The sequence below is a fragment of the Heterodontus francisci genome, chromosome 13 (assembly GCF_036365525.1).
Source record: "Heterodontus francisci isolate sHetFra1 chromosome 13, sHetFra1.hap1, whole genome shotgun sequence".
In the NCBI taxonomy this organism is placed as follows: domain Eukaryota; kingdom Metazoa; phylum Chordata; class Chondrichthyes; order Heterodontiformes; family Heterodontidae; genus Heterodontus; species Heterodontus francisci.
This window is the reverse complement of record NC_090383.1, coordinates 4,298,054-4,323,798: the sequence shown is the minus strand read 5'-3', so window position 1 is coordinate 4,323,798 and position 25,745 is coordinate 4,298,054. Positions and strand designations below refer to the sequence as shown.

The 25,745-nt window shown below is 42.5% G+C and overlaps 1 protein-coding gene across 5 annotated transcripts in view; it reads right to left on the bottom strand.

Annotated features, from left to right (window-relative positions):
- Positions 1–25,745, bottom strand: part of meis1a (Meis homeobox 1 a) — a 239,070-nt gene that overhangs the window by 186,477 nt on the left and 26,848 nt on the right. For all 5 annotated transcript variants that reach the window (XM_068044269.1, XM_068044268.1, XM_068044271.1 and 2 more), the window contains one exon: positions 9,657–9,765. In XM_068044269.1, the coding sequence (XP_067900370.1) occupies positions 9,657–9,765 (109 nt within the window). The remainder of the gene's footprint in view (positions 1–9,656; positions 9,766–25,745) is intronic.

Genomic DNA, 25,745 nt, shown 5'->3' with positions numbered 1-25,745 from the left:
TTGTCCTTGTCCTGAGGTTGCAATGACATCAGGGCCCGTCTTCAATAAGGCCGTTTCTCGATGTTATCATTTCTCGCCTTCCTGTTCTGCCTGATGTTGGCGCTCAGGTGTCATGAGTTGTGGGAAAAGAGCCCTCCTTAGTCTCTCTCTGTGTTCTTCTTCCCGTGGTACTAGACAAAGTGGGTGCATGAGACCCATGTCGCAGTGGCTTTTCTGAACAATAAATAAGCAGAGCATTGTGATTCAGCCCTCTGTTGCAAGTGAGCTGAAACATTGAGGCAATGAACAGCTCCCTTATATCTGCCTTTAAATTGCAGCCAGGTAGAAGATACACCCACTGTTGTTTGCCTCCACCCACTCTCTTTGCAATCCTTGAGTGTCTACGTGGTTCCTATAATCATTGGAGAAGATGGTGCGCATGGAATTCAGGACAAGTCTCCCCACCTTCCAACCTCCTCCTGCAACCTACCAGCTTGAATCCATCACCCTTGACCTACCCAATATTACTGTTACCCTTCCCTCCATTCCCACTGAGTCTCCCCCCATTACCGTGCACAGTGTAGTCATCAATATATTCATGCCATCCCTCTCCTGTTCCCTTTTCCTGTTACTATTGACATGCCGACTCTTATCCTTGATCCTCCTCACATCGAACTGACCATTGTTGCTGAGTCCCGTTCCGCTCCATATGAAGCTTCAAATACCCTCCCATTAGTCTTTACCTTCCGCCCTACAGAATCCCTTTGCCCCCATTGACTGTGACTGTTCCCTCTGCTAGCCAATACCCTCAATTCACCCCACAGCTCCCCAATGTTGACAGCACTCATCCCTCCCTTTAGACCCTTGCCAAATATCCTCACACAGTACTGATCTAATCCTCCCACCACCCCCACAGCTGACAAAATGCATCTTCATCAACATCAACTATTCAAAAACCTGGACGCTCCACTCCACTCCTCAATGCACCTGATCAGCCCCACCCTCCCTTTCCCGAGTACTCTGCCTTTCTTCTCCTTGTAGCCCCTGGCCATGCTGTTGCCATCATTCCCTGAGATGATTCACCCTGCTGGTACTGAGCCTGGAGGAAAACATCCATCCAGTGCTGACGTTGGTTTAACAGATGAGTTAAAGAGCACAGTCCTGAGATTCAACTGCAAAAATCCGACTGTTGCACGCCATGTTGAAACATTAGTAAACCAGGTGGCATGGGAATATCGTTCACCGTCCACTTAATCTGGCAGGTAGGACTAAATCCTAACTATGTATATACAGTAATGAGTATTCATGTTATTTAAATGAATGCAAAGCTGCAATCCGCCCCCGCGCTGGGGGATCCTCGGAACGCCGCAAACCTCCCGACAACTTAATTCTTCTAAAATATCCTGCCATCGGGAATCCGAATAAACACCCCTGCCTAATTATATCACCCCACACGCCATCAAATCCGTCGCAGCGGACTATATAAAATTCCCTCCACAGTCTTTACAACTCCGCCTTTAATTTTTTTAAATCACGCAAACACCAGGATTGGGCGGCGCAGTGGTTAGCACCGCAGCCTCACAGCTCCAGCGACCCGGGTTCAATTCCGGGTACTGCCTGTGTGGAGTTTGCAAGTTCTCCCTGTGTCTGCGTGGGTTTTCCTCCGGGTGCTCCGGTTTCTTCCCACAAGCCAAAGACTTGCAGGTTGATAGGTAAATTGGCCATTAGCAATTGCCCCTAGTATAGGTAGGTGGTAGGGAAATATAGGGACAGGTGGGGATGTGGTAGGAATATGGAATTAGTGTAGGATTAGTATAAATGGGTGGTTGATGGTCGGCACAGACTCGGTGGGCCGAAGGGCCTGTTTCAGTGCTGTATCTCTAAACTAAACTAAACCATTTTCACAGCCTTTTATAACATGCTTTGTAAATAGCTCCCAAAGAATCAGTTAGAGAAGGCACAGACTACATGTCCATGCACAATTTAGTTGCGTGTTGCATTACATTTAAACATTTTGAACTTAAGGAGTTATATTGCTATCTCGTTTCCATTAACAGCTGTTATCAGGGAACTGGGTAATGATGTAACTAACATACACACAGTAACAAGCACTTAACACAAAGAAACAGAAGCAGCAAGCATTGATCATTGAGACTGATGTTTTAGTGATAGAAACTCTGAGGGATAAATTTATCTGTGACTATTTTTGGCCTTGAATGGGGGCTGCATGTGCCAGAAGAGGGCCACCCAAAATTGGTCTTCAGATCTCACTGTAATCATCAGGGTGATCTGTCACTGTCTGTCACACCTCTAAAAAGGCAGCTGACTGCTCTGCTCTGGTCCCCTCTAACTAGAGCAGTGGTCCTAAGGTAAGTCCTGGGGAGGGGTAGAGAGCAGCGGGGGACTGCGGAGCACAGGCCAGCAGTGGTCCGCAGTCATGCTAAGTAGCTGAGAGGAGCTCTTCAGCTCTACCTGGCTCCATTTGCAGGAACTTAATTTCTTTTAAAATACATACATTTTTAGTGATGGTCTCCAGCAGCGCTTTTAAGGACTGGTGGTTAGTCCACATCTAGACCAGGTAATCCTGAGCTGGCACCTGTTCTGCTCGAGACAAAGAAATCTCCAGAATGGGTCCTACAAATATTCAAGGCACCTCGCATCTTCTTTAGGCAACCACCAGAGCCACTTGTACAGCACCCAAATTGGCATCAAATGTATTTCCAATGCTGTTTGGGTGCAGGAAAGTTGACCCCTAACTTGGACCACTGTGCCCTGGTTTTATGCCCAGAAAACAAGCACAACGAGGACCAATTTCATCCTCTCGAAAAGTCTTCCATTATGCATTAACTCTGATCTTCGTCATTTGATTAATGACTTTGATCACAAACTTTGTTTTCTCACATGCAGCAAGCGTAAACGTAACTGGAACCTCAGTATCCTTTCAAACTGTTTAGGATTATGATTGTACCTTGTGTTATAATCTAGATTCAGGAACTTAACCTTGTTGCTTCTGATTTCATGGAACTGTCTTCTGAGACAGCCTTGTCAATCAGAAAGCAGGAATAAAGGTCTGATGCTCCCATCTCTCTTTCCCTGCTGTCAATGGATCACTGTCCATGAAAAAGCTCCTGCAATTTCTCCGCTTTATCCCTGGTTAATACTGCATCATGGTCCTATTGACATAAAAGGACCCCAATTTGCATAAGTACATTAGCCTTCCACCTGCTTTCAGCTGCCACCTCATGCATCTGCAAAAACCCTACAGGTAACTACCGGAAATGATTGGGATGCTAAATAATACCCAGCTTGTTATCAAATTACCCACGCAGACCCTTTTCTCTTTCAGCATGTGGTGTTAGGCAAAGAGTGGTAGAAATATGGAACTCTCTCCCACAAGAAAGCAGTAGATGCTAGCTCAATTAATAATCTAATATCTGAGATTGATAGAATTTTTGCTAGACAAGGGGATAATTGGATATGGAGCTAAAGTGGGTGGATGGAGTTAAGGTAAAGACCGGCCATGATCTCATTGAATAGTGGAACAGACTCGAGGGGCTGAATGGTCTCCTCCTGTTCCTATATTCCTAGATGCTGCACAGGTACAATAAAAGTTAATAGACATTCTGTATATAATGGGATTGGAGCAGATAGGCATTTCCCTATTAATAGTGAAAGAGTTGATAATACCACAAAGCAAAGATTTATCAGGAGATACCACAATCACTACAATTCACTGTTATTTTCTTATTATGCAGTCACGTCTGCAAAATACTAAGTGAAAACTGGGATGGCAAGGGTCAGCTGCCTGGTGAGAAGCTGTGCCTTCCTTCAGATCAGGGTCATGTTGAGCAGAAACAATCCTGTGACAATAGCAGCAGTAAAGGTCAATCAAAGACAGGCTAAAGCATCCGCAGTCTGGATGACCTTCTAAGCTTGTGACAAATTGCCACCAGTCGATGTCTGCTAATGACAACTGCACTCATGGTGATCAATTGTTTTATTTAAAGTGGCCGAAAGCCTGCTCACAGGTCAGCCCATTTCACCTCTGTACTTGCTCAATGTAAAAAGCTTATTTTCCTCAGTTTGTTGTGCGTACAAAATCGTCAGCCAGTTCTTTCTCCTCCTTGTCACCACCGCCACCACCCCCCACAACCCCCCACCGAACCCTCCAGGCTTCTGCAGCAGCTCAAAAATACACAGCTTTATGGATATATAAGGTGACACGAGGAAGTACCCAGCCTGGCTGGTATCACAGCTTTACAGTGCACAGCTTAAAATTGGTGAAGGAGTGCCAAGCACACGGATGGATGCCTATCAATAGTCTTGTCGACACAATGATTTCTGTGGTGTTTAAGTGGCATCTTTTGTCAGCTTTATATCTCTATTGGAACCCTTCAGGTTCACGGCCATGGGGATTTCTCTTTATCTGATACCTGCTTCCTCTCACCAGGAAACCACTTTCATCCATTACTTTACGCCCACAGCCATGCTCTGTCCTACTTCATCCTGTGATTATCGAATGAGGCACAACCATACTTAGCACTGTAGGAAGTGACCATAACGCAGCCCTGGCCCACAGCTAGACTACCCGGGTACCCTAGTTTGACCAAGGTTGCCCTGCTTTGGTTCGTTCTCCACCCATCACCCCTGCCCCCACCACCCCAGTGTCTTGATATATCGTTCAGAAAATTTTAATATTTCAGTCTTAATTCACCTGTCAAATGTCGCTATCTTTGACAGAGAAGCTGAGCAGAAATCAGGGTTTGTTGTTCTGACCATTTTGCTTATAAAAGTGCAACTTCTTGTCTGTGCATAATCCCGCCATCACCTCCTCCTCTTCACCTTTTAAACTCATCTCCAGGAAACTGCTGCAAACTCCAAGTTGATTTGTGACAAAATTAAAATGGGTCAATTGCTTATTTCTTTTTTAAATATGTACGTTCTGATCATGTAATTGTGTAATCCATCCACAGAACATTTTAATATTTCAGTTTTAATTCCACATAAAAGGCCGGTTAATAAAATTGAGGCTCATCAAATAGGAGGGTCAGTGTCCAATTGGATAAAAAAATTGGTTTAAGGACAGAAACACTTAGTAAATGGTTGTTTTCAGACTGGAAGATGGTAGACAGTGGTGTTCCCCAAGGATCAGTGCTGGGAACACTGCTTTTATTGGATCTTGGAATACAGAGCAGAATCTCAAAATTTCCCAATGACACCAAACTTAGAGGGGTGGCAAATAATGAGTATGATCCGAACAGCCTGCAACAGGACATCCATAGGCTAGCAGAATGGGCAGACAAGTGGCAGATGGAATTTAATACAGAAAAGTTTGAGGTGAAGCATTTTGGCAGAAGGAATAGGGAGAGGCAATATATACTTAATGGCACAGCTCTGAAGAGTGTGCAGGAAAAGAGGGATCTGGGGATGCAGCGATCTTTGAAGGTGGCAGGACATATTGAGAGAGTTGTTAGTAAAGCATATGGGATCTTGGACTTCATAAATAGAGGCATTGAGTAAAAAAGCTGGGAAGTTATGCTGAACCTTTATAAAGCTCCGATTAGGCCCCAACTAGAGTATTGCATCCAGTTCTGGTCACCACACTTTAGGAAGGATGAGAGGGTCCTTGAGAGGGTGCAGAGGAGATTTACCAGAATGGTTCCAGGGATGGGGGATATTAGTTACAAGATTAGGTTGGAGAAGATGTGGTCGGGCTTCTTGGAGCAAAGAAGATTGAGGGGAGATTTAATAGAGGTGTACAAGATTATGACAGTCTTAGATAAATTAGATAAGGAGAAACTGTTCCCATTACCTGATGGTACAAGGACTAGGGGACACAGATTGAAGGTTTGGGGCTGGAGATGCAGGGGGGATGTGAGGAAGAACATTTTTATGCAGCGAGTGGTAATGACCTGGAACTCGCTGCCCACGAGGGTGGTGGAAGCAGAGACAATGACTTCAAAGGGAAATTGGCTGGGCACTTGAAGGAAATAAACTTGCAGGGCTAGAGGAGTGAGCGGGGGAATGGGACTGACTGGATAGCTCCGTTGAGAGCTGGCTTGGACCCAAAGGGCCAAATGGCCTCCTTCTGTGTCGTAAATGACTCTAGTAACATTTCATTTCTTTTCAGCGGAAGCATATCCACAATATTAATACTGCACCACAACGAGTCAAATGATGGCAAACAGAACAATTGGACCATTTGTGTTGTGTTCCTGCTACAAACTGACCAAAAACTAGGGCCATAAATACAAGATAGTTACTAATAAATCCAATAGAGAAATAAGGAGAAATTCCTTTACTCAGCGAGTGGTTAGAATGTGGAACTCACTGCTACAGGAAGTGGTTGAAGCAAGTAGCTTAGATACTTTCAAAAGGAAACTAGACGAGTATAGGAGAGAAAAGGGAATAGAAAGATATGCTGAAAGGCTGAAATGAGATAGATGGAATGGATGAAACTCGTGTAGAGTATAAACATAAGCACAGACTAGTTGGGCCGAATGGCCTGTTTCTGTGCTGCATGTTCTATTTAATTCAACATAAAGCTACATTGTTTTTGTTGTTGAAATAGGCAATACAGAAAAGTATTTACCTTTGCTTCCGATAAAAGTACCTAATTGATGAAAATGTATATTTTCCAAGAATTACATACAGGGGGAAATTATCTGCGCTTCTTGATTTGATAAAGTTTAACTCTGTGAAAACTGTGACACCAGTTACAGATTTCACACTAAACCTTAATTGCTAGTTTTGTAAATTAAAAAGTCATTGATAGTCCAACGTAAGCTGCTTATAAATTGTCTATAAAGGGGGAAAAAGTGGAGTGGGGATAGGGTGACCCTTTCACCAAGCGATAATTGGAAGAATGTGAAAAATGAAGTGTCAGATTGGTCGATAAAGAGCAAAGGTCAAGGGGAACTGCAGCCTAAACTCTGTACGAAATGTGCTCATTAAGACATCCAATCATAGTTCTCCTTTCTACCTATCCCATTAGTCATTAGACATCTGACTGTTTCTGTGCCTGGCTCTGTGCTGTTATTACTTTCTTCATGTAAAAAGCAAGCTGCTATCTCCAGTAAATCACTGCTCAGTCACCTGGAACCTAATGTGGACCCTTTTCCTCATCCAGATCTGCCTGCTAGCTTCCCAGTGCCTTAAACAACCGCCTTAATGTTCCCTTCAATAATAAATGGAGTTGCTTTTTGCCTCCGGTTTACCACACACACCGATCCCCAACACCACACACACAGACTCCCCCCAACGCGCACACACACACTGACCCCACCACCACACACACTGCCAACACTCACACACTCACAGACCCACACTCATACACATACCACCTACACAACACACCCCCCCAAACCCATACCCACACCCACAAACCCGCAGACTCACACACACACTCTTACGAACTCACACTCACACATCCATACTCACATACAAACTTGCACACACACACACTCACGCACTCCCACATAACACATACACACACCCCCCACATACACTGACTCACTCCCACCACCACACACACACTCACACATACATCTCTACACACACACGCATCCACACATTCACCCACACTCACACCCACCCACACCTACACCCACACGCACAGCGCACAGAAATGTACACCCACACACACACATATACACAGTACCTCACCAGACACACACACGCACATCTGTTACACACACATATACACAAGCATTGTAACACACACATCACACACACCAGATACACATGCTATATAACACACAGTAACACACACACAACACACATATACACATCATAACACACACACCACAACACATAAACACACAGACACGCGAACACCAAATCCGTCACTAGCGTTTGTGAGGAGCGACACGGAAAATGAGGAGATTCGTTTTTGGAGGATTAATTCTAGTCTGTGTTTTCATTCAGGAGGAAAATCTGCCAAGTATTAAATCTGTGCAAGTGTAGTTTGGACAAAGCACTCCAAACATGTTCTCACCAAAACACTCACAATCTCTGTCCCTGTCTATCTCATACACACGTCTAACAACCTAAAAACACTGGGGAAAGATTTCCTCTGTGTAAGCAGATTATAAACCATTTTATATAAACAGGTTTTCAATTTAGTTCCTATATAACTCAGATAGGAAATCTTTTCCCACTATTGTTATTTCTGGCAATAACATTTATTTAGTTCTTATTTTGTTGATTGAATTAGCCCTTTCAAAATTCATTTCCTCAGAAAGCAAATTCTATGGTTAAACCAATTAATCTATTACATGTGGCTATTGTGAATTGTGAATAATTACATTTTTGATAATCAACGCAAGAGTTTAAAAGATTCTTCATCTACCTCTGCAACTTGCTAGAATTTTAATCCCAGAACATACTTTTCCTGCTTTGAACATCTCACTAATATTACAATATCCTTCTCAATCAGTACTTAATCCAACATTTAAAAAAGCCACAATTTCACACCTTCACAAACAGAATTTATTTGAAAAAGCATTAGGCTGCCACAGAAAATTAACTATTGAATTTCAAAAGTTTCTTCAAAGTTCAGTAGCATAAAAACAGATTTAAAAAGTAATGACTGATTGACATTAATCCGATAATACAGCTGAGCTTACTCAAGCAGTGCATGAACAATCTGCATCATCACACTTCACTAACAGTGCTACAGCCAATGTGTGTTGCACAAGTCTCAATATGGTCTGGGTGTAGTCCATCTTGGGGGATTACTACAGTTAATAGTTAAACTGTTACAGTATATTGTGAAGTGGCGGAATCTGTCACACACAAGTGTGGTATATACAGTTTATTTTCATCAAAATTCATATAAAACATGTGGAACAATCACTCTCCCTCCATCCACACAAGGTGAGTGTATCAAGTTGTGTTACACAGATGCAAAAAGGCCGTGAAGTCCCCTGATTTGATTCTTAATGTGTTATGTTATCTGATCTCAGTAGGGATAATGATGCAAACTGCAAAATTGGCTTGAGTGTTCCCTGGCTAGTCAAGGGGAAGAGCTTAGTCAGCATTGACACATTAGATTACTGTGCTGCAGCCCTTTCCTTTCATGGTCAAGTTACCCCCTTCCCCACCCTCCTCCACTTCACTCCCTCTCCCCTCCACACCCTCCTCTCCTGTCCACTCCCCCTCCTCTCCACTCCACCTCCCCTCCACTGTCATTGAGATCTAATGAATGTGTTTTTACACATCATTACCACCTGGCTTTTATATTTTAGTTTAGTTTTAGTTTCGAGATACAGCACTGAAACAGGCCCTTCGGCCCACCGAGTCTGTGCTGACCATCAACCACCCATTTATACTAATCCTACACTAATCCCATATTCCTACCACATCCCCACCTGTCCCTATATTTCCCTACCACCTACCTATACTAGTGGCAATTTATAATGGCCAATTTACCTATCAACCTGCAAGTCTTTTGGCTTGTGGGAGGAAACTGGAGCACCCGGAGGAAACCCACGCAGACACAGGGAGAACTTGCAAACTCCACACAGGCAGTACCCAGAATTGAACCCGGGTCGCTGGAGCTGTGAGGCTGCGGTGCTAACCACTGCGCCACTGTGCCGCCCTGGAGATAATACCTAGAAGTCTATTAGCTTTTTTCACAGCCTTATCAAACTGCGAGTTATCATTTTGTCTCTTACCTGGTTCACTGCTGTTATCCCCACTGTGCGACGTGTGACCCCCACTGGAGGGTCCAGGTGTCCCACCTGAGCGCGTTGATGCCGTGTCATCATGATCTCTGTTCCAAGTCTGAAGGAGGGAACAACACTGATAAGGGATCTGAACGCTGACAGCAACATCACATCACACATTATCTCAGGCACAAATTTGGGCAAAAAATGTTTCCTGCTCTTGAGCAACATTTCCACACCATTGGTTAGAGCATCAACATGGCAGTGCCTTGGAGTGCACACAGCATTGTACACAGCAGTCTGCCTCTGTGAATCCACACAGGTGAGTTCATGATGTCAGGCGTGAATCAGGATTTGTCAGTGAATACAGGTCAGACACTTTGCCCAAGGAATGAGAACGTGCCAAAAGGTTTCCTGGCAGTTTGTTATATGGAGCACTGGCACAGTCCTGAGTCAAGTCTCCTGCCCATCTTCTCAAGGAGTGATAATGCCTGACATGCGTAGCACACAGAGGGAATGGACAACAAATATAAAATAATCACCACCTCTCCAAAAAAGACATCTGTTCATTAATAGCATATTACTTTCTACCTATTCAAGCCAAGACCTATCTTTACAGTCCCATTTATACTCTCACTCACATACTACATATGCCTCTGTTTCTTGAATTAAAATAACCGCATTTTTATCAATTGACCAAACTTCTCATCACCATTTCCTAATATCTCCTTCTTTAGCTCACCATCCATTTCGTCTAATTACACCTCTGTGAATCACCTTGGGGGCTTTTCCATATTCAAGGCACCATTTAAATTCAGGTTACTGCTGTTGTTCTATTGCATGCTTGAGTATGTGTCTTTCATCCTACCCCTTTGCCCACATTGTGCCACATGTGAAAATCAAGCATTTTCCTTTGCACAATCTGATCACTGAGGACCCAATGCACAAACGTGTTCAACACCATAGATGTGAAATCACATCAGCACTGTTCTCATCATTACTATGGAACAATTTTACATAATGCAAAAAAATTGTACTCTTTAATTATTAGAAATGACTAACAAGCGACAACAAAGATTGGACTCTTTTTGCATTTCCATTACTGATATGCGTTTCTGTATTTAATCAGCAAATCATTTGATATTAGCACAGACTGAAGGACACCGATGCATGGGGCAACATTTTATTCATTGATTTCACGATTGTGGGTGTCGCTAGCAAGGCCAGCATTTATTGCCCATCCCTATACAACTGAGTGGCTTGCTTGGCCATTCAGAGGGCAGTTAAGAGTCAGCCATATTGCAATGTGTCTGGAGTCACATGTAGGCAAGACCAGGTAAGGATGGCAGATTTCCTTTCCTAAAGGGTATTAGTGAACCAGATGGGATTTTACAATAAACCAGTAGTTTCAGGGTCACCACTACAGAGATTAGCTTTTCATTCCAGATTTATTTAGTTAACTGAATTTAAATTCCCCAACCACCATGGTGGGATTTGTCCTTGTGTCCCTGGATCATTAGTCCAAGACTTTGGATTACTGGTCCAGTAACTTAGCTAAAATGACTTAGGTGTAACATTCAAGACATAAATACAGTTTATACAGATTAAAACAGCAAATTAACACATTGGTCTTTTAAATTTATTAATTTCCTCCTCTCTCTGAATGTTATTGCTCACTCCCACTGCTTTCTTAGATCCATTCATTTCACAAACTATGATCCAAGTGATAGCTATTTATTACAAACATTCACCAATGCTAGTTTTGAACTGGCAGCTGGGAGATGTGCAGGAGTAATGTTGGTCCACTTGATCTCCAGTTTTCCTGTGGGGAAGTAGCTTGTCATCATTTGCGAAACTCCCAGATGAGCTGCTCGAGATTAGGTAGTCACTGTGTGGGAGCATATATTTTTTCAGTTAACCCCATCTTCCCGGGCAAAGAAAAAGCACACTTTTTCTAAGTAGCAGATTACTTCTTTGCCTACAAGGTAAAAGTTGATCTTTTGGCTTTTTAAATACTTAATAGTAACAATTTTTAACTAATTACATCCACTAGTTGGTCTTTTGTACAATAGCGTATAATGAATTTGTGAGGCTCTAACATTTGAGCAGATAGGTAGTCCAACCACTATGACAGTAATGTTTAACCCATTAACTAACCCAGTGATTTACTGCAAGTGGTTTTGGTCCTGTGGGTACTTTATGCTGGAGTGCAGTTTAAATGACATTCAGAGCTACATATAGGTTAATAGTATTCTGAGTGAATTTGTTCAATTTAGGCACTTAAATTGTGATAGAGCACCAGTGATTGCAGATGTGTGGTTGTCCTGCCATCAGTGGCAGTTTCTAGTGCAAAGCTGGGGAATTTCAAGGAACAATAGCTTTGGAAACTCATGTTTTCTTCGGTACTGTGCAGTAATATCCCCGACAGACTGAAAATACACATGTTTTGACAAGAAGCAGCAGAAGAAACAAAAGTAAATAAGGGGAGAGCTGTAAGCAGAGGCTGCAGTCCTCTATTTGAGTGACCCTCTCCCTGGAACCCCTACTTAAATACAAAGTGCCCTTTTGCATAAAACGGTTGAGGACCGATTTTAACCCTTCCCGCCCGGTTGGAAGGAAGCTGCTTCTCATGACCAAGGCAACTCGCACGCTACCTTCCCCAGGGATGCAGCAGGTAAGTCAGAAACCTGCCAGAAAGCAGCAGGACCCGAGTGCAATTTTAACCTGCAGCCTGTGTGGCGGTGGTGGGTGGGGAGCCACTGGAGTTTCCTTGCCAGGTCAACCTGCCGGCAAGAGGAGCTGGAGCCTCGAGAAGCTCGAGGTGCGCGTGTTATGGCTTTCTTGGTTTCCCTCTGGTACCAGACAGAGCAGGAATGTTCCTCTGCATCCCACAAGGAAACCCTGGGCCTCACGTATCCCAGGCTTCCCTCCCCTTCTCACCTGACCGTGATGGCCTCCTGATCACCCCCTCCTCCTACCACTTATCTGAGTGCCAGGGACAGTTCTGAGATGCTGCCCTGCCTGGGGTCAGCCAGCTTTCCCTGCCAGGCTTGGATGGAAGATTGACCGACCTAGGCAGGGAAGGCCACCCAGGGGTTAAAATCTCCAGGGCTCACAGAGCGGAACGCTGGATAGTTTCCGCCCAGAGTTAAAATCTAACCTTTAAAATATGCACATTGCAGTTGAAACTAAAGCATCCTGAACACTGTGTAGGCTGAAGGTTTGTGTGGCTTTATGCTTAACATTTGTTGGTTTTGTACATTGTGAAACCAATTACTTGCTAGAAGCTACATATATTCATACACAAGGACCTGTCCTCTGCAGGCAAAAGGAACATGTCCAGGCTTTGCACCTTTTTTGAGTTAAACAAAGTGTGGGGGACAAGAGTTCCCTGGTGCATTCTCCATGGCAACACCTTGACCAATCAGAGTCAACTTGCCAAACAATCAGCACCCTTTTCTCATGCAGTATAAATTGTTGCTCCCTTTGAAATTTGGCGTTCTTACATCTGTCCTGATGAGTGCAAGATGAAAAGCTTCAACAGTATGTCCCTTTTTTTCAGCGATCATCAATCCCGAACCATGCTGGTCACTTAGATCCAGCTGTTTGTTAATTGGTATGTAGCAAAGGGACCAGACATAGGATATAAAGAAACAAGGGTTCTCATGGACTCTGTACACTCAGTCTCATATCCAGCCACCCTGTACTACTGGACAGAAAAACAGACATTGCTTATCACTGGGTATGTTTTAAAGTTACATTTAAATAGGAAAGAAATTGACTGTAAATTACATTTTGGGAGGATAAAAAAACAATTACAGCTCACTCTCCTCCCAAATCTGTACTTAGTCACAAGAGCAAAATTTATCTAATTAGCTTTCAGGACAAGCTTTTAAAATGCAGCAATAAGTTGCAGGCCATCCTGGAGAGTCTGTTATATGTAAAGGGTAAATTTACATGCAGTATAGTATCATCCCAGGTCAGCTTAAGGGAGAATAATTGAACTATTTTTGTAAACTCACTAAAACATCTCACTTCTATCATGCAGGTACTTTACATTCGCTTTTAGAGCTCCTATTCAATTTTTTCTTGGCCACAGTCACTAAAGATGCACTTGCTCATACATTCACAATGCACTTACAATGAAATAAAGTTACTATATGATATAATTTGAATCTTGTGTTAATTTAGACGATTTAAAATTGATTGTGTTGTGTTTTTGGACAAATCTAAGCTGTACTTCAAAATAAGCAACAGCCTGGTTCAGTCTTTCATTGTCACAGGTACCTTTTATTACTTTGAAAGACATTCTTCTACAGTATCCATGAACAGGGTGAGTAACAATTCAATAAAGCTCTCTTACCAGAAGGCCATGTTGGTAAGAAACTTCTATTAAGCTTAGCTACTTCTATTAAGTACACAGATTTTTTTTATGCTGGTGTGCAAACACATATTCCCTTTTAAGGAGCGTTGCAATAATAACATGTTTGTATGTACTGTATTTTAAAACATTTGCATTACCTGCACAGTTTAAGATGTCCCAGTGCCCAAACCCCCCTCAAATGCATTAAGCAGCTGAGTGCAAACTGCTCTGATTTCCACTGACGCGAAACGTTAAGGCTCTGAGGAATAAATTTAAATTTTAAGCTAATGGAATGATAGCGCGTACATATGTGTGCTTAGCACCAATTTACAGAGTTCCCCACTGGAATAAAGCCCAAATATAACCCCTTCAAGGTAAGGGGCCTTAGTTCACATCAAGATTTTTTTCCACGAACTGTTGCTTATTTGCAGGAACTTTAATGCTGAAGGGACCAGGAGTCACCTGTTTTTTTACCCCTTTATTGTTTTTATTTATTTAAATATATACTAATACAAAAACCTATCAGCAGAGATAAAACCATTCCAGGCAGATTTCTATCTGGCCGCAAATCCAGAAGTCTGTTTGTAGCTAACTCACAGAGAGAAAATGTCTCTTGCCAGCTAGCTGTTTTTTCTGTGTATGCATGTGTGTGTTCGCCTGTCTTCATAAACTCAGGCACTGGTTTCTTAGCATCTGTGTTAGCCAGGGAATAGGAGGCTGAAAATACTGACCCAGGCTCAAACATAGACTTGTGCTTGCTTTGAGGACAAACTCTATTTGTGCTGCGTGGAAAAGGGAGATGATGACAATGTTATATATATATCAAATACTGTTGTCACAAAGGAGAAACAGAGACTTTATGGGGAGGTTTTTATTTGCTGCTGCTGATGATTCAAGAATCTTAATGTTATACCTCATGGGATATTTGATCACTAAACACGATGCTCATTTTGTATTTGACAAGTGGCTGACAAATGTTCAAATGCATTTTTAAAAATACTGCTAATTGTAATAAGAAAGATTAACAGGTGGCAAAAATACCACTGAATGATTTGATGCTGAAAGAAATTGAAAATAAGCTGCTAAATTGTAATCTCAAACACATATTCAGTGTGTGCAGGGTTAAAGTATTTATTGTCAGCTTGCACCATTGCAGGTTTTAAAAGGGGGACTTGTTTATTCAGAGCTCTGTAGAAAGAATAGTACAGCACTCAGGGGACTGACAATACCAGACACAAAGCCCTGGTGCTTCAACATGTAAAAGGATGTTTTTTTATGTGCTACAAATCCCACTTGAAAATATAATTAGAAGGAGAAAATGGCAAACTATTGCATTAACTGTAATTGAACAAAAGACCAGCAAGGCATGTGGGAGGTTGCAGAGACCCAGGGGAGTTCCAGGATACATCAGATCCTCGATGTGACATCTCTAGGGCACTCTCATTCCATTTATTCTGTCCCTTACTACTCTTGTTGATTGGCAATACAACTTGTAATTAATAGAAAAGCTGGGAATAATATGAGAAAATATGGAGAAACAGACTGGTCTCAGCAGAAAAGCTTTTATTAACCAGATTAAGTGTATGACTTCAGAAAAGGTTGCTTAAAAGAACTGTGCAATGATTCACTGGCAACTATCCTCTGCCACACAACTGGGCTGACATATTCACTATCCCTTAATGAGCTGCTCCGATTTATTTGTCTCTTCCTACTCCTTTCCCCTCCCCCTCCTCCCTTTCTCTCTCTCCAATACTGGATGCAGGCTAATTCAATGCTTAATTGTTTAGTAAATTCAATTTTCCACATTCTATTCTTCATAGCTTTCACTAAGGTTCTTAAATCTTCCACCACTGAGCTCCCGGTGCAGCATTTGTGAAACTGAGCATACCTTTTTTCATCACTATTTTTCTCCTCCACCACTTAATTCACCATGAAAAGATTTTCCTCGCTGGAAATTCCGATTCCGCTATGATCTGTGAGGCATTCCGATTCATTGCATTTTCATTGTGTTGGGTCTTAGATGCTGGGCACCCCCCTTTTCACACAGCTATCTCCACATTATACAGGCAACCATGCAAGAAATGTTGGATTCCATTTCAGCTTATTACAATTTCTGCTACAGTCACTCTCTAATGTGATCTCAAAAATGGACAAAATGTTTGTATCTCTTTTATATATGAGTGAAATGAGAGGTTGTTTAAACTGGTGCTTTCCCATAACAAACTGATTGCTGGATAGTTAAACTAAAAATCTAATCATTCTTTCATTATCCAGTTTCTACCAAGTGTAATTATAGTTGAAAAAAATTAAACACTGCTTTCCGCTCTACACTTGACAACTGTTGTATTCAAAGCAACTTTAATAATACAATTCTGCTACAATGAAACACCACTGAATCAATGGTGTTAAAAACATTTGTAACATTTCAGAAAATCTTAGTCTTTTGAATAGAGAAACAATGAGCCTCATTCTCGCACCAGCATAAATGGAAAGGGAAGATTTGTACTGGGACCCATCAGCCTTCCCATCAGTGAGAGCACAGGAAAACTAGTATTAGGACTTAAAGGAGGGAACGTACAAATCAGTTTTGAAGCCTCTAAATTTTTCCCTTGTTTGTGGGACAAAAGCACAGAGCAGAGATACTGAAGGAAGCTGTTTTCTCTGCAATCAAGTATTTTGTAAAACAAATTATACCTTTTTTTCAAAGAATCAAACTTCTGTCCAAAATGACACAGGGTTTCAGCCCTACCTAGATTACAAAGTGGCAAAGAAATAAGTATACTTTTAAAAGATGCTATGCAGTTTAACTTTTGGTCCATTTCCCTATAGGAGTGTAAACAAGCACAAACACCCAATGAGCAAGAAAATGCACCAAACAAATGGATTTCTATATCAACGACATACAAGTCTTTGTAGAAGGTGGTGGAAGGTTATCGGGGGTAGGTGGAAATGTGGAGTAATCAGTTCAGCCATGATCTTACTGAATGGCGGAGCAGGCTCGAAGGGCAGAGTGGCCTACTCCTGCTCCTTATTCGTATGTTCGTATGTCTTTCTCAGCATCGAACCAGTACTTTTTTTTATTAAAATATAGAATCAGATGATTTTACTCTGTAAAGAAGTGAACAGCAGCTTTGGTCCTGCAACGTTTTATCCACAAAACCCCGCATCTCACCTTCAGTACATGGCATTTGTAGCTTAATTTCCTATGCTGACATTATATATTCAACAAATTGTTTCATATTGAATGCTCATTTTACCCACTTATGATTTAAGAGCATTAGTTGTGATTTTCATTAGTCGCTGGACTGCTGCTCTGCCAACTAGTGACTGAAACCCCAGCCTTGATTTACAGTCACACTTGTTTCCCTTAGTGAATAAGCATAGATGCATTTAAGGGGAAGCCAGATAAACATATACAGGTGAAAGGATTAGCAGGATAGGGAGGAGTCTCATATGCAGTATAAACACTGGACCAGTAGGACCGAATGGCCTGTTTCTGTGCTGTACATTCTATATAACGCTATTTAAGTTTGACCTCACTTTACATGGTCCTGGAAGAAGGTTAAATGAAGAGGGAAAATGTCTCCTGCTGTACGCAAAAGTGTGATTGCAAATGAATCAACTCTGGAGTTGCATTGATGTTGTTCCTGGAAGTGTCTGCTGGTTGAAAGGTCAAGCATTTCACATTGAGGAGGACAGCCTAGTTGTGAAAAACAACTTGAAGGAAGATGATGGGAAAGGGAGGGGCCGGGGAAGGGAGAAAGATACAAAATATGTTCAAAAAAGGTAGGGTACAACTCTGAAACGTTCACTCAGAAAACCATTCGAAAAATTAGAAGCCTAAATATGAATTAAATAAATATGCAATTAAATGAAGATTATAAGTATAATTTATCTAAACAATTAAATATCTTTCTCTTTCCAATAGCCAAATTCAAATAACTTGATATTGAAATTGACACATTTTATTGCTACTCAAAAATTATAATATTCAGCTCTCAAATATACGTTCCTTATTTATTCAATCTGCCAGTAATTGTCACTTTGTCCATTTCTCTCATAATGATGTAAGTTACCATCATTGCAACTGTTTAAGTCTCAGCAGGCAAGGTAGTAAAATAACTAGGGGTGAGATTTTTCCCTTTGAATGAAAAACAGGAGAAGTGCTTGTTTCCTAACATAATTTACAGCCCCTTACAAAATCTTGGGAAATGCAGTTTTGAGACACACACTTCCCGAGAATATGATTTTACGACTGTTAGCAAACAAAGGTAGCAGCTAATCAAGATGCACCTCCAATAATGACCCTTTAACACTTAACAGCTACCTAGTCAACTAACCGATATAAATGTCAGAAAGGTTTGTTATTCCAGCTGTTTCAGTGTGGAATTCTGTTGGAAAATGGCTAAAAATCGTAAAACCCTTGATTTACTGATACAATTCTGCATATGCTGATACCCTCAGTTATTACAAAACGCAAATAGATTTTGGTGGGAGAGGACATCCTTCAGATATGAAATGAGGCATCAAGAGTATCAATATCTCACAGAAAGAGTGAGCAACTACTTGGGAGGACCAGGCTGGCAGTCTGGAAGAAATTGCATCTGCGAAAAAGACATGAACATTATTGCAAAGTTTCAGCAGAGGACATATATGAATGTGAAAGAGAGTCGTAGCTGTTAAAGAAATATGCAAAACAATTGCTGCCAAGACACAAAGAAATGAAGGATGAAGAATTAGACTAAAAGTAAAATAGGCTGGTTATGCCAATCATATTATGCATGCCATGACAGTTAAAGAGGATTATAACACCTTTCACAATCTCAGGACGTCCCCAAGCTCTTTACAGCCAATGAAATACTTTTGAGGTGTAGTCACTGTTGTAATGTAGGAAACACAACAGGCAAGTCATGCACAGCAAGCTCCCACAAACAGCAATGTGGTAATGAGCAGATAATCTGTTTTTGTGAAGTTGATTGAGGGATAAATATTGATCACTAAACCGGAGAGAACTCCCCTGCTCTTCTTCAAAATAGTGCCCCGGGATAATTTACACCCAACCAAGAGGGCAGTTGGGGCCACGATTTAATGTCTCATCTGAAAGACGACATGTCCAACAGTGTAGCACTCCCTCAGTACTGCACTGGGAGTGTCAGCCTAGATTTAGTACACAAGTCTCTGGGGTGGGACTTAAACCCCAAGCCTTCATGACTCTAAGGCTAAAACGCTACCCACTGAGCCCTAAGCAACACCTAATCCCCACTGCTTTTGTACTCAACGGAAAAGCTCACACATAATAGTGTGAAACAGGTGGTGAGCCCTGTGTATGAAATCACTCAGTCCACAACAGAAAGCAATAGTTGCGGCAAAGGATTTAGAAGAGGTTGGAACTGGGGAGATTGGAGAAGTGTGCAGAACCACTGGTATTAACCACTATGATTTGCATAATTCCTTGTATGAATATGTTCATGTGCACTAATCCTGCACACAAGTTCATCTTGGTACATGTAATAACAACACAGCACTCAATGAATAGGTGTGCTTAAGTACTGATAATATCCACCTTCTCTCTTCAAGGATCAGGTACACCTGAAGAACACCAGCCACCTGAGCAGCAACTATCACTACCCCCAGTGAAGTAGTCGGCACCATCGGTAACACTACTGCAGAGAGTGACGGCGAAGAGAAAGCAAAGTGAGAGGCATTGAGCACTGATGGCACAGAACTGACAAGAACAGGAGTTGATATGGGGCCAGTTAGTAGAACAAGGTGGGACTCTAGCCCTTGGGTTATATGGGCTTCCTTTGCAATGAAGAGGCTATATGCACCCATGTACACTACATTGGACCATGAGTTGCATAGGGAGAGTCCAACACATCCAACAATGAGTGCATGTATTTTATTCTGACACTGAGTTTGTGGCTACACCAGTGGTATTTGCAGTTGCGACCTTAGTTACACTGCCTAAGCCACAGTATAGCATCCCTCATGAATGCTCGCTTTGTTGTTATAGAGGTTCTCGTGGTCCAAAATTCCAAGATGAAATTCCAACATGGACTGCTTCATCTTTGTTGGAGAGCTGTTACAGACAACCATAAGAGATTCTGAGGTCAGTAGACATCATGATGAGATGCCCTCTATCAGTAGCATATGTGCAGTAGTACAAGAGCAATTGGTTAGCATTCATGTCTGTGCTATCACCTATGGCTGAGAGTCAGTTTAGTGTGTGTCCAAACAAACAGCAGCAAAGGAGATCCCTGGTCGTGATGCAAGTCAGCAGGGCTAATTACAGATATAGGCATAGGAACTGTTATGCCTACAGCTTGCTAGTTAGCTATGCTGTCGTCCACTAGTGCTGCCTAGGGACGGACTTAGAAGACCTCATGGATCATCAACACAGAGATTTAATGAGTTTGGCACTTCTTTCACTGCCGCAGTGGTAACTATTAACTCTTCCTCCTCACTAACAATGGGGTAATTTTAACCGAACCCATTGATGTTAATGGAGCATAAAGTTGTATGAGTGTATCTGACCTGAACCATCCCGTTCCCACCAGCTAGATTAAGTTGAAATTAACCCCCATAAATAAAGTGGTACCTGAAATAAAAAACTTATTCTTCAATTGGCTGTGCGGCTATAAAATACTCCACGAGCTCAATGACCCTCACAAGGCTGTTACAGGCAAAAAGGATGTTTTTTATTCACTTTAAAGTAATGTTTTTTGGTTGGATATAGAAATTCAGGAGTGCTAAACATGTCTGAATGGTTCTCAGTACTTTCTACCAACATTACTACACGTTTCACTTGAATGATATGACTTGCTTCACCCAGAATTTGCTTCCCTCCTGTATGGAAAGGGACAATTCCACACAAGCTGGCAGTATTCCAAGACCTTGGCAAGTAACCACACTTGGCAAGTAACATAAGAGATGGGAGCTGCAGGAGGCCATTCGTCTCCTCGGGCCTGCTCTACTAGTCAATAAGATCATGGCTAATCTTCGACATCAACTCCACTTTCCCGCCCTATCCCCATATCCCTTGATTCCCTTAGTGTCCAAAAACTATCGATCTGAATCTTGAATATACTCAATGACTGAGCATCCACACCTCTCCAAAGACTGACAGCTCTCTGAGTGAAGAAATTTCTCGTCATCTCAGTTCTAAATGGCCAACTTCTTATCCTGTGACTGTGACCCCCATGTTCTGGATTCACCAGCCGGGGGAAAACAGCCTTTCAGTATCTACCCTGTCAAACCCGTCTAAGAATTTTATATGTTTCAATGAGATCACCTCTCATTATTCTAACCTCAAGAGAATATAGGCCCATTCTACTCAAGTGATCCCTGGCAGGCTGTTTTACCAGAGAAGTAGCTAAAATTCCTGAGGGGTTTGGCCAATTTCCTCCAGCAGCAGACAAGTGGAATCCCCAGGAAAACAGTTCAGGGTCTGGACCTTCACCATTTCTAAGATTTTCCTAGCTGCTTTTAAATGGTGGACCCTCTGACCACCCCTTGCAAGGCTAAAGACAGAAGAAAAGGGGAACTAAGGGACAGAATCTCACCAGGCCAAGCATCCCAACTGCCTAGGCTGGAAGGGAGACCTGAATACCAATGGTGCCCCAGACATTGAATGAGAAGGTACACTGGCTTCCACTTACGGGTTAATTTCTTTTTAATTTTGTAGATCAGTCTCCTTGCACAGGGGACCCAGAAGAACATACCAAGTGTTTGAGAGGAAAACTCTGGGCAACTACCTCCTCGCAAAAGGCATGTGGAAGCTGGAGTTTTCCAGCAGTCATATATAGATGGGCCCAACTGGCCCTTAGAAATGAAGTATCCTCCCACTACCCCTGCAAACTATCAAAGTCAGTGCTGGAAGGTACTGTTGGGGGTGCACCAACATAACTGGCGGGGTGCCAACCCAATGAATATTGTGCTATAATCATTTAGAATACCTACGAGTGACAAAGTATTAATTTACAGACACCCTTTGCAACACTGTGTGGTGGCCTCCAGCCTGTGTACAGATAGATGTTCAACTCAAAAGCAAGCAAAAGATTTTTTTTTTAAATCACATATAAAATCAGCTGCAAGAATTATACTTTTGGCTCAGCTGGAAGAAACACCACCAAGAATAGGCAAGGTGTTCACCTCACTGATATTTGTCGGACTTGTGCTGAATGCAAAATGGTTACATTGGTTTACTTTCACAATAAAAGTGATTGTGTAATTCACTGTATATGAAGTGCTGAGAAGTCATATAAAATGCAAATTATTTCTATAAAATGACAATTTCTCCCAACATGCACAAAGCAAAATCCATGTCTTAGCTGTTTAACCAATCTCAGGATTACAAAGGCCGGAATTTTTCGAAGGTGGCAGAAGTCCCACTGCCGGGGCCAAAAGTGGGAGGTGGCCCATTTTGCTGGTGGCAGCCAATTAAGTGGCTGCTACAGGGGCTGCTGTCCTGTCAACGACAGCGGCCTGGCCCCCCAAGAACTGCCAGCCCAATCAGAGGGCTGACAGCTCAGCAGCACCACCATTAGCAGTGGCCATTGCTGAGGTTGCAGCTACAGGATGTGGGTGCCTCAATGGCCCGGTGCCCTCGAAGAGGGGTAAGTAGGTTTAGGGGTAGCCAGGGCCCTGCCCTAAAGGAGGGGCTCCCCTGAAGTCCATTTGGAGGCTATCAGGTTTCACTGGGCGATCTCCCCACACTGCGGCGGGCTCTCCCGATGCAGGCAAAATGCCCGTGGAGGTGGGACGTGAACCTTAATTGACCACTTAAGTGGCTCAATTGGCCTCCCTGCAATGGCCGATCTACCAGCTCTTCCACCACCATGCCCTTTTGCCAACCTTCCCACTACCTAGCCCATCCCCAACGGGCTGATAAAATTCAGCCCAAAGTATTTACAGCACATAAACAGGCCATTCGGCCCAACAGGTCTATGCTGGTATTTATGCTCCACATGAGCCTCATCCTAACATCTACTTTATCTCACCCCATCAACAGATCCTTCTATTCCTTCCCCCCTCATGTGTTTATCCAGCTTCCCCTTAAATGTATCTAGACTATTTGTTTCAACGACACCCTGTGGTAGTGAGTTCCACATTCTCACCACTCCCTGGGTAAAGAAGTTTCTCCTGAATTCCCTATTGGATGTTATTGCTTACTGGATTTATTAGTACCTATCTTAGGTACTGGCCACTAGTTTTGGTCTCCCCCAAAAATTGAAACATCTTCTCTACATCTATCCTATCAAACCCCTTGCAGAATTTTAAAGACCTCTATCGGGTCACCCCTCTTTTTTCTAGAGAAAATAGGCCCAGCCAGTTCGATCTTTCCTGATAGTTATAACCTCACAGTTCTATTATATCTTTTTGCACCCTTTTCAGTGCCTCTATATTCTTTCTAAAATTTGGAGGCCAGAAGGGGTCACAATACTCCAAGTGTGATCTATCAAGGTTCTGTACAAGCTTAACCTAACTTCTCTGCCTTGTTTGCTTTTATTATGGCCTTTTTATGGCCTTATTAAGCTTTAGAGATCTGTGTATCTGTACCCCCAGATTGCTCACCTCCTCTACCCAATTTGGACACTTATTTTCCAAGGAGTATGTGACCTCCTTATTCCTCCTGCCAAAATATACCACCACATACTTATCTATGTTGAAGTTCGTTTACCAATTATATACCCATTCTGCAAGTGTATTAATGTCTTCCTGTATTTTGTCATAGTCCTCCTCTGTATTAACTACATTAGAGGTCTGCTACCCAACCCGAACCCGAAGGGACCCGAAGACAGGTGTCGGGTTCGGGTCGGGTCGGGCCCATCTTCCGGAGCCGACTTTCAGGCTCGGGTCGGGTCGGGTCGGGCTGAGTCCAGATCGAGTCTGGTCGGGTCGGGCCGGACACACATGGTAAGTGCTCTGCTGGTAAGTACTAAAAATAAAAAAAACTTACCTGAGCTGGGAGTCCGGGACGAAACTGAATCTGCGCAGTGAGTGAGTGATGTCATTATGACGTCTCACGCGTGCGCTGCAGCTTCTTGCAGGTTCGGTGTCAGGAAGGTAAGTAAACGGATGGTCAGGTCGGGTCGGGCTTGGGTCGGGCCGAGTAGTGGCGGGTTCAGGTCGGCTCGGGGTCGGTGCAAAATCGGAGGGACTCGGGCCAGCTCGGGCTCAGGCCTGCTGTGGTTTGGTTGGGTTCGGGCTGGGTTCTTTTTCCCGACCTAAAGCAGGCCTCTAAACTACACTCCTCAATTTGGTGTCATCTGCATATTTTGAAATTTCCCGATTCCAAATTTTTTATGTAAATGGTGAACAACAGTGGTCCCAGCACTGACCTTGTGGGCTGCCACTTCCCAACTTTTGCCAATCTGAATAACTGAGGGTATTATTGTGCTTTTCTCTATATCATTATTACTTTATAATTACATGCATTTCAATATAGATCATTTCCCATGGCACTTCAAGGAGGAGAAATGGATGCAAAACGATAGTCGAATCATAGAATGATACAGTACAGAAAGAGTAGAAACATTCGAATCACAAGCTTGGTGGAAAAGATAGGTTTTGATAAGGTGTTTTTATGGGGAGAGAGAATTTCTTAGAATTGGATGCATATTGTAACAAGGAATAAGGTCACTCGACCCAACCAGCCTGAGTATGGAGAGCTGAGTGGCTGTTTTTCACTTGAAGAAGAATACTGATGGCAGGTTTGAAAGTGATGGGAACAATGCCCATGCAGATAGAGCCAATAACAAGGTCAGTGAGCTGTGAGGCAAGGACAGGCAGTTGAATGAACAGGAATTGGAAGGGGAGACAGTCAAGGGAGCAGAAAGTGAGTCTCATAGAGCAGACATAATAACACTTATTTGAGCTGAACCGTATCAGGTTGTTAACTTAAAATATATATTATATAAATACTGCAAACAAAACATTAAGAGCTAATCACCCAGTGACCATGGTTCCAAAAACATGTAACATAATAATAATAATAACATAATAATCCTACAAGCTGGGCAAGTGGAGGAAGTAACAGTGGGTGACCATTTTGGAGATAGTGACCATAATACAGTAAGTTTTAGCATAATCATGGAAAAGTACAAAGATAAAACAGGAGTAAAAGTTCTAAATTGGGGGAAGGCAAATTTTAAGAAACTGAGAGGTGAAAGTGGACTGGATACAGCTACTTGAAGGAAAATCAGTGGCAAACCAGTGGGAGGCATTCAAAAGTGAGATACTACGGGCACAGTGTAGGCATGTCCCCACAAAGACAAAGGGTGGTACTGCCAAATCTAGAGTCCCCTGTTATCTAGAAGCTTACAGGGTAAGTTAAAGCAGAAAAAGAAAGCTTATGAGGATCACAAAAACCTTAGTACTTTAGAAAGCCTAGAGGTGTATAGAAAGTGCAGGGGTGAAGTAAAAAAGGAAATTAGAAAAGCCAAGAGACGACATGAAAAATTATTGGCAGGTAAAATCAAGGAAAACCCAAAGATATTTTATTAGTACATTAAGAGCAAGAGAATAATTAAGGAAAGGGTAGGGCCTATCACAGATGTACAAGGGAACTTATGAGTGGATGAGAAGATGTGGGCAGGGTTCTTAATGAGATTTTTGTCTCTGTCTTCACAAAGGAGAGGGTTGATGTAGACATTGTAGTTAAAGAGGAGGAGTGTGAAATATTAGATAGGAAAAGCATCATAAAAGAGGAAATACTAGAGGTCTGGCATCCTTGA